The sequence below is a fragment of the Fringilla coelebs genome (assembly GCF_963513975.1).
Source record: "Fringilla coelebs genome assembly, chromosome: 23".
Lineage (NCBI taxonomy): Eukaryota > Metazoa > Chordata > Aves > Passeriformes > Fringillidae > Fringilla > Fringilla coelebs.
Window position 1 is genome coordinate 3,844,144 of NC_140049.1, and position 8,196 is coordinate 3,852,339.

The following is an 8,196-nucleotide window of genomic DNA, read 5'->3' on the forward strand; positions in this document are numbered from 1 at the left end:
CAGTTTGTGGTAATAAATACACCTCCTACATCTCCTTGGAGAGCTCTCACGTTCCAAATGAGAGCTCTCATGTTCCACCGATGCCTCCAGCTCTGTAACTCCCCCTGTACCAGGTCAAATCCATGGCTGCTCGTGGGGACCTAAACGTTGTCCTGGACTTTTTACCCTAAATCAATTCCTGCAGAGCGGCCGACAGGGTCAGGCAGCCTGCGCTGTCCCAGACCCCTCCGCTCATGCAGCGCTCAGCGTTTTGCCACCATCCAGATCTTCGCAACCACGTTACTACTGAGCGTTCCTTCCACACCTCGGTGTGAGGGGGTTCTTTTCCTCCATGCCGAGCACTCCGCGGTGTGCGGGTTCGGCTGAGGGGAGAATTGAGAGAGCGCTGGAGCTCCGCAGCCCCGGGTGCGGGGTTTGGCTGAGGGGAGAAGCGAGGGAGCGCTGGAGCTCCGCAGCCGCGGGTTCGGCTGAGGGGAGAAGCGAGGCGACCGCTGGAGGTCCGCAGCCCCGGGCGCCATCCAGCCCCGGCGGCCTCCTCGCCCCCAGGCCGAGCACTCCGCAGTGTGCAGCGGTCCCGCAGGGCGGGTTCGGCTGAGGGGAGAAGCGAGGGAGCGCTGGAGCTCCGCAACCCCCGGGAGCGGGGGTCGCGTGGGGCGGGTTTAGCTCAGGAAAGAAACGAGCCGAGCGCTGGAGCTCCGCAGCCCAGGGTGTGGGGTCCCGTAGGGCGGGTTTAGCTGAGGGGAGAAGCGCAGCCGGGGGAGCGGGGGCCCCGTGGGGCGGGTTTAACTGAGGGGAGAAGCGAGGCGAGCGCTGGAGCTTCGCAGCCCCGGGTGAGGGGTCTCGTAGGGCGGGTTTAGCTGAGGGGAGAAGCGAGGCGAGCGCTGGAGCTCCGCAGCCCCCGGTGAGGGGTCCCGTAGGGCGGGTTTAACTGAGAGGAGAAGCGAGGCGAGCGCTGGAGCTCCGCAGCCCACGGTGTGGGGTCTCGTAGGGCGGGTTTAGCTCAGGGGAGAAGCGAGGCGAGCGCTGGAGCTCCGCAGCCCCGGGCGCGATCCCGCCCCGGCGGCGCTGCGCAGGCGCGGGCGGGCGGCGGGCGGGGGCCGTTCCCGGGGCAACGGCCGGGCCGGGCCGGGGCCGAGCGGCCGCGCTGGGCAGCGGCACCCGCCGGGAATGGGGCCCGCGCCGGGGCCCCCCCGACACGATGCTGCTCGGCAGGAAGCCGGACGGGCCTCTCGCAGCGGGTGAGCAGGAGGGGGCGGCCGGGGGTCCCGCGGGGTTGGGGGGAAAGAGGGGGATGCGGTTTGGGTCGGCGGCCACCGAGACCCCCGCGTGGTCCCAGCCGTCCGTCGGGTCTGTCGCGATAGGCGTCGCGATTTTAAGTTCTTGAGCAGCCGACAGCGAGAGACGCCGCCTTTTTTTTTTTCCTTCCGCACGCTTTTGCAGCTGTAATTCTCACATCTCATTTTTAAGGGATAACCTGCTTTAGAGGATAGTCCTATAATATGTTTAAGTGTTTGCTCGTTTTCTGCTCGTCTGGGATTATCCTGATTAAGGGGAAGCGGGGAGAATGATGGTCAGTGATTCTTAGGGATGTATTTTTTTGCAGCGCAGAAGTTGATTAACCAAAAAAACCTCTAAATTAAAAGTACCTCGAATTAAGATTTCCCATAAGCATCACACTCCTGCGGTTTGAAAATTCAGTTAAATTCCAAAGATCATTTAATGAATGAAGGAGAATCATTGATTTTACAGACTAAAATGTGCATTTAAGCTTTTGGCTCTGTGTCTGTCGGTGTGAATTGTTGTAAATAACTGGTTTGTGTGTGGGACCGTTCCAGCCAGGATTGGAGATGGATTATACGACTCCTATATGAGGATAGATGAGTGTAGATACCCAGAGCCTACAAATGAAGAACAGAGCCCTTCAGGACTTCCTTCCCTTTCAAGACCCCATGTGAGTATTTTAAAGTCATTTGTGTCTTCACGTTGGGCTGTGTGGGAGTGAGAACTGTGTGGGGGTCTGATACCTCCCTACAGAGAATAGATTTTAAAAGTGGGATTTTGCAGCTTTGTAGAGGCTTCTTAACATTATTGTTTTTTCTGAGCGTGAAAACGATGTGCTGTGTTCGGTGCAGAACTTGCTGGCAGCCTCAGGAATCCCATCTTCCTTTTTTTTTATTAAACACAGCTTGTGTGTAATACAAAAAAAGTTACTTTACAAAGGGTTGAAGTGGTCTGCTGTGTCACCTTGTACCCTGATAAGTCAATCCACACATGCTTCGCTCTGCCTCCTCCTGCACGTTTCCATTTTAGTTTCCCTCATGAAAATTCTGACGGGTAAGTACGTAGGAGCAGCAGAAGGAGCAGTGTGAGTCTGTGTGGCTGCCAAACACCTCACAAAAGTATCTTTCTGCTCTGAAAACTTGGGCATTATCTGTCACTTCTTTTGCTACCCAAATAGTCCTTATGAACTGAAGGTGTTGCTGGGCTCTTTCATCAGGGCTCTGTTCCCTCAGGAGATGTGGAGCTGGGTGATTTTTTTTCCCTTTAATTGGCTCAGTAGTGCTCATGTTCAGCTGTACTTTTGTACACTGATCTGTCCTTTAGATGGGTTTTAAATGTGTTCTGGCTCTTGTTGAGTTCTGGCAGAAGGGAAGGAGCTTAAGCTTAAAAAAAGCCTCTCACTTTCTAAAAAGTGAAAATAGACATTGCCCTGAGTAAGATGCATTTGAAAATCATCACCTTGTGGAATTTTGTTGTAACAAATTTGGTCTGTGCAAACTCAGGGGCGTGAGTCTTGTTTTTTTTTTTTCCTCTTTTTGGAAATGCTGAGGGGGAACAGAAGGAATTTGGAGTTCTGTTGAGCTGTAGGGTTAGGGTTTTTTGTGTGCAGGGATATGGAAACATTTCAGCTGCAGTGTTTCAAGCTGTAGTGTGACTTCATTTGTTCATAACTGAATGCAAGTCAGTAGAGTGGAACTATCCAGTGAAATACAAATATAAACCCATGAATATTTTGTTTGATTTGTCTTCATCTCTGTTTTTTTCCTTGAAGCCTGTTAACTTCTTAGGCTAAGCTTAAGGATTTATAGCATGCCCAGTTTGCATGGTGATGTATCACAAAAATCCAACCTCAGTGGTATCAGGCAAGCAAGAGCTGAGGCTGAAAATGTTGGTGCTGAGTTTTAATGGGAAAATACCTGGAGTTTTAGTTTTCTTGCAAGGTGTTTTATTATTATGTAATGTTACATGAGAATTGAGGTGTCTTGGTGGCTGCAGCTGCCCTTTCCTTCATCTGAGCCAGCAAGAGAACACAAAGTCTCTCTGCTTTGAGAATGCATGGGCTGGATTCAGTCTGTTTAATTCAGTGCTCAGAGCATCTCTGCAAACCAGTTTGTGTAGGAATTGCAGTAACTGTTTCCTTGTCAGTGAAAATGAAGTTTTATCAGGGAGAGTTTTCAACAGGGTGCCACTGGTGTTGTCAGCCTCGTTTCTTGTCTGCACTTCAGCAATAAAACAAAAAACTTGTGGAGGCTGGGATTTGTAAAATAAAGCTGTTGAAAGAAAGCTGCTGTTACCCAGGAGTCATCTGAGTGCAGCTCTTCTGAGTTCAGGGGAAGATGGAGCTATATTTGTGTCTCACCATCATGTGGCAACTGATTTTGGGAGTCCTCTAAGAATGAAAATTGAGACCTTACTACCGTTGAGTCAGGTTTGAAATCCAAAGCCATAATTCCTTCATTAAGAAATCGTTCCAGGATAAATGGAATCATGAATTGCTGGTTTATTTAGGGATTCAAAGGTACAAAATGTTTGCTATGAACAGCAGCACAAGCAGAGCTGCTACTGCTCTTGGGTAGAGAATATTTAAACAAGTGTGACCCTAGTTCTGTGTTTATATCTTCTGTTTATTTGTAAACTTTTTGTTTGGGTCTGCTGGACTGAAGAATCTTTGAGCCAGCTCTGAAAAAATGTCATTCTTATCTCGGTGGTTCAGCCAGGCTCCAAGAAAAAGGCGTTTATTCCGAGTTACCAGGGCTGGGCTCTGTTGTTTTTATTGCAGACTCTGGCTAGGCGTGTCCCTCCCAGCACGCTGCATTTTGGGGTTGATAGGAGGAGTGGAGCTTGGTAGGATTTCTCCATGTTGATAAGAGCTGACTTCTGCAGGGAAATGCCCATTTTTTGGGGCTTGGGAGCAAAAACTAACATTGCAAGGCAGCACCAACAAACAGAGTCTTTTATGAGCTGTGTGTAGTTGGCTTTGGGGAGAACATTCACTTCCCTTATTTGCTGACCCTGCTGAGATGTTGGACTGGATGTAACTAAAAAGGAATTTGGTTTTATTGCCGTGGGGCTGCAGGTTTATTTATATTTTTTTGTTTGATTCCTGTGTAGTTATTTTGGTTTTCAGGGATTTGGTTTGGCATGTGTCTGAGATCTTTATTTTTAGATTAAGGGACAAAATGGAAAACAGATGTTGCTGCTTCAGTCAGGGCTTCTTCAGTTCTGCCTGGGAAGGGACAACACCTCTGTGCTGCCTCTCAGCAAGCAGGAAAAGGAAAAACTGCAGTGCTAGTGGTGAACTGACCTCCGGGGTGTTCAGCATTTACTAAACAGTAAAATTGACAAGCCTGGAAAATTTCACAGTGTTTTTCTCACCTCGTGTGGGTTTGTTTCAGATGTAAATATTTTAGCACATGGTGGTAAGAGGGAATGCTTGCAGACTGCTCTCAGCTGAGTTGGAGTGGGAGTTGTTCCTGGTTATTCGAGTCTGTGTTAAGAGAGTTGTGCAGCTCTCTCTTCCCTCTGTGACAATGCCAGGACCCAAGAGAATGGCTGGAGCTGTCTCAGGGAGGTTTAGGTTGGATAAAAGTTCTTTCCCCAGAGGGTGGTGGGGCACAGAACAGGCTGCCCAGGGCATGGGCACGGCCCCAAGGCTGCCAGAGCTCCAGAACAACGCTCTCAGGGACTGGGAGGGATTTTGGGGTGTCCTGTGCAGGGCCAGGAGTTGGACTTGATGATTTTTGTAAGTCCCTTCCAGCTCAGGATATTCTATAATTCCACCATGATTTCAAAGAGAGCTGTGGATATGATGATGTTTTCTCCTTGAAATTAAAACCCCACAATTAATTTTTCTCTAAAGGATGGTTTACTTTGCCTTGCCCTGTCCTCCTGCTGTTCCTCATGCAGCTGCCTCACACCAGCCATATGTCACCTGCTGGTGTTGCTTTGTGTTCCTTTGGCAGCCTGGCTGTGCAATCTTCCTGCCACTTCTCTGCACATCCACGTTCCATTCCGTGCTCCAGACAGGTGCAAGTTGCATCTGTTGGTGGTTGTGCTGCTGCACCCACGTTTGAAGCTAAACATAGCTGTTCCCTGGCCCTCCACAGACTGGAGATAGGTATTTTGTGGTTGTTTGAGTCTTTGGCTGTCTAGAGTTTCTCTTTCTGGATTTAAAAGCACATGTGCTGTTTCAGGGAGTTGCTTTCTCTTTGTGTACCCTTCTATAACTACGCTTGTAACTTAATTTAGCCCAGCATTTTATATTTGTTCCTAATAAATGCCAAACCTTATCCGTGTTACCCATTTTCTGTTGGTAGTGATTTTATTTTTAATCTGTGCTTTAAAAGATAAATTTTTTTTTCCCTTGTAGGTTTCTATCAACAAACTTATAATGAAGGATCACCCTCTGGCTGCAAATCAGGTCAAAGTGGAGCAGTTATTTGAGGACTCTGGCAATAGAAGGAGCAGCACTATTCAGTCTGCAGGCCTTACTCCAGAAAGATCTCTTCCTTCCCTGACAAAAGAGAAATCCCTAGAGAGCCTTGGTGCTAGAGGCAATGGAAGTTCCTTGAAATCACATAAAGCTGTCTCCCAAGCTCCAGAGGAAGCTGTCAAACAGTTCAAACATCTGCTATCAGCTTATGAGCAGCAGGAGATCTTCAGTTTCTCCGAGATTTACTTTGTGGGGCCGTCTGCCAAAAAGAGGCAGGGGGTGGTCGGCGGCCCCAACAACGGCGGCTACGACGACGACCAAGGCAGCTACATCCACGTGCCCCACGACCACCTGGCTTACAGGTATGAGGTGCTCAAAATCATTGGCAAGGGCAGTTTTGGACAAGTTGCTAAAGTCTATGATCACAAACTTCATCAACACCTGGCCTTAAAGATGGTTCGCAATGAGAAGAGGTTCCATCGCCAAGCTGCCGAGGAGATCAGGATCCTGGAGCACCTGAAGAAGCAGGATAAAACAGGCAGCATGAATGTGATCCACATGCTGGAAAGCTTCACCTTTCGGAACCACATCTGCATGACCTTTGAACTCTTGAGTATGAACCTGTATGAGCTGATTAAAAGGAATAAGTTTCAGGGGTTCAGCCTCCAGCTGGTTCGGAAATTCGCTCACTCCATCCTGCAGTGTTTGGATGCCCTTTATAGAAACAGAATCATCCACTGTGACTTGAAGCCAGAAAATATCCTCCTAAAACAGCAAGGGAGGAGTGGAATCAAGGTTATAGATTTTGGGTCCAGCTGTTTTGAGCACCAAAGAGTCTACACCTACATCCAGTCCCGGTTTTATCGGGCGCCAGAGGTGATCCTGGGGAGCCGCTATGGGATGCCCATAGACATGTGGAGTTTTGGCTGTATTCTGGTGGAGCTTTTGACTGGCTACCCTCTTTTCCCTGGAGAGGACGAGGCAGACCAACTGGCCTGTATCATGGAACTTCTTGGAATGCCACCTCAGAAGCTTTTGGAACAATCCAAGCGAGCCAAGAACTTCATCAACTCCAAGGGTCACCCCCGTTACTGCACGGTGTTGACGCAGCCGGACGGGAAGGTGACCCTGAGCGGGAGCCGCTCGCGCCGGGGCAAGGTCCGGGGTGCCCCAGGGAACAAGGACTGGGTGACAGCTCTGAAGGGCTGTGATGACCCCTTGTTCACTGGTTTCCTGAAGGACTGCCTCAGCTGGGATCCTTCCACACGCATGATTCCCAGCCAGGCCCTGCGGCACCCCTGGATCTGCAAACGGGTGCCCAAAGCGGCCGGTTTGGAGAAAAGCTCCGGCAGGAGGATTTCCAGCTATTCGGGTTCCTTCCAAGGAATTGCTAACAAGTTGCCTCCCGTGGCTGCAGTCCCCAGCAAGCTGAGGGCCAGTCTGGCCCCTGAGCCCAGTGGCAGCATCCCTCTGTGTACTGTGCTCCCCAAACTGGTCAGCTAGTGGGGAGTGGTGCGTTCCCAGGATACACCCCCTGTGTGTTAACTGTCTCTTCATGCCGTGGGAGGAAATTAAAGAAGCAGGTTTTAATGGATTTACTTTTTGTTAGGGGCTCAGTCTGGAATATTGGAAGATCAGTCAGAAATGTGCACATGAAAGGGCTGATTTTATCCAGTTGCTTCACTCACACCTGGTGCATACCCCACTGCTGAGGGTTCAGCTCAGCTGGGGTCTACAGACAGTTTGGCTGATGTGCTGTTTAAAACTGCTGGTTTAGAAGTCAAACCATTTATCATGGTTCAACAGGTTCTTTTGCTTAAGGCAGGAAAGGAACTTGATTTAAACTTCATGTTTTCAGTTCTCTCCAGCTGAACTCTTTCTGTTCCAGGGGAAAGTTTTTATATCTCTTGTCAAAAGCACAAATGCATTAATGTAATGCATTAGGAACTTACTTGCAAATTGCTTAAGTTTGAAGAATTTTATTTCTCTGCATTGCTTTTCCCTTATCTATCCTGGGATTTTAAAAACTGTGATGGGAGGTAGACACCAAAGGAATTTGTTATTGGAAAAGAAAATACTCAGATGATGAAATTTCAAAGCAGCCACGAAAAAATGAAATGCCATGAAACACAGGATATATCTAAATAAAACTACTAATTTCTGTTACACTTGCTATTTCCCCCTAAAAATCTATGGAAAGCTTGTAGGGGAATTTGGGATCAGGCCTGGTCCATCACAAGTGTGGGCCAGTTTGTTCAGGTAATGATTGAATTATCTGTTTCTTTGGAGCTCAGATTTCCATCATCAGTTCTGCCAGGTGTGTGTCTTTGTTTTTCCTGTGTTTCTAAAACAAAAATGTTGAAACTTCAAGAGCTGGTTTATATCCATGTTTGAGATTCTGGTAATTGCAAAAAATTATCTCTTTGTGTAGTGAATTCCACTGAATTACATGAAGCTCTTTTAATAAAAATGCAAACATGCCA

The 8,196-nt window shown here is 48.5% G+C and overlaps 1 protein-coding gene across 1 annotated transcript; it reads left to right on the forward strand.

Moving 5' to 3' along the window:
• The first annotated feature begins 1,105 nt into the window (after positions 1 to 1,105).
• Positions 1,106 to 8,196, forward strand: DYRK3 (dual specificity tyrosine phosphorylation regulated kinase 3). Its single transcript, XM_084220810.1, has 3 exons — positions 1,106 to 1,238; positions 1,836 to 1,951; positions 5,651 to 8,196. The coding sequence occupies exons 1-3, from the start codon at positions 1,199 to 1,201 to the stop codon at positions 7,214 to 7,216; spliced, it is 1,722 nt and encodes a 573-aa protein (XP_084076936.1). The 5' UTR covers positions 1,106 to 1,198; the 3' UTR covers positions 7,217 to 8,196.

Bases quoted from the DNA above. Each gene is read 5' to 3' on its own strand.
- DYRK3 (XM_084220810.1), top strand. From the start codon at position 1,199: ATGCTGCTCGGCAGGAAGCCGGACGGGCCTCTCGCAGCGG. The intron at 1,239-1,835 runs GTGAGCAGGAGG...GGACCGTTCCAG, and splicing joins GGACGGGCCTCTCGCAGCGG to CCAGGATTGGAGATGGATTA. The intron at 1,952-5,650 runs GTGAGTATTTTA...TTTCCCTTGTAG, and splicing joins CTTCCCTTTCAAGACCCCAT to GTTTCTATCAACAAACTTAT.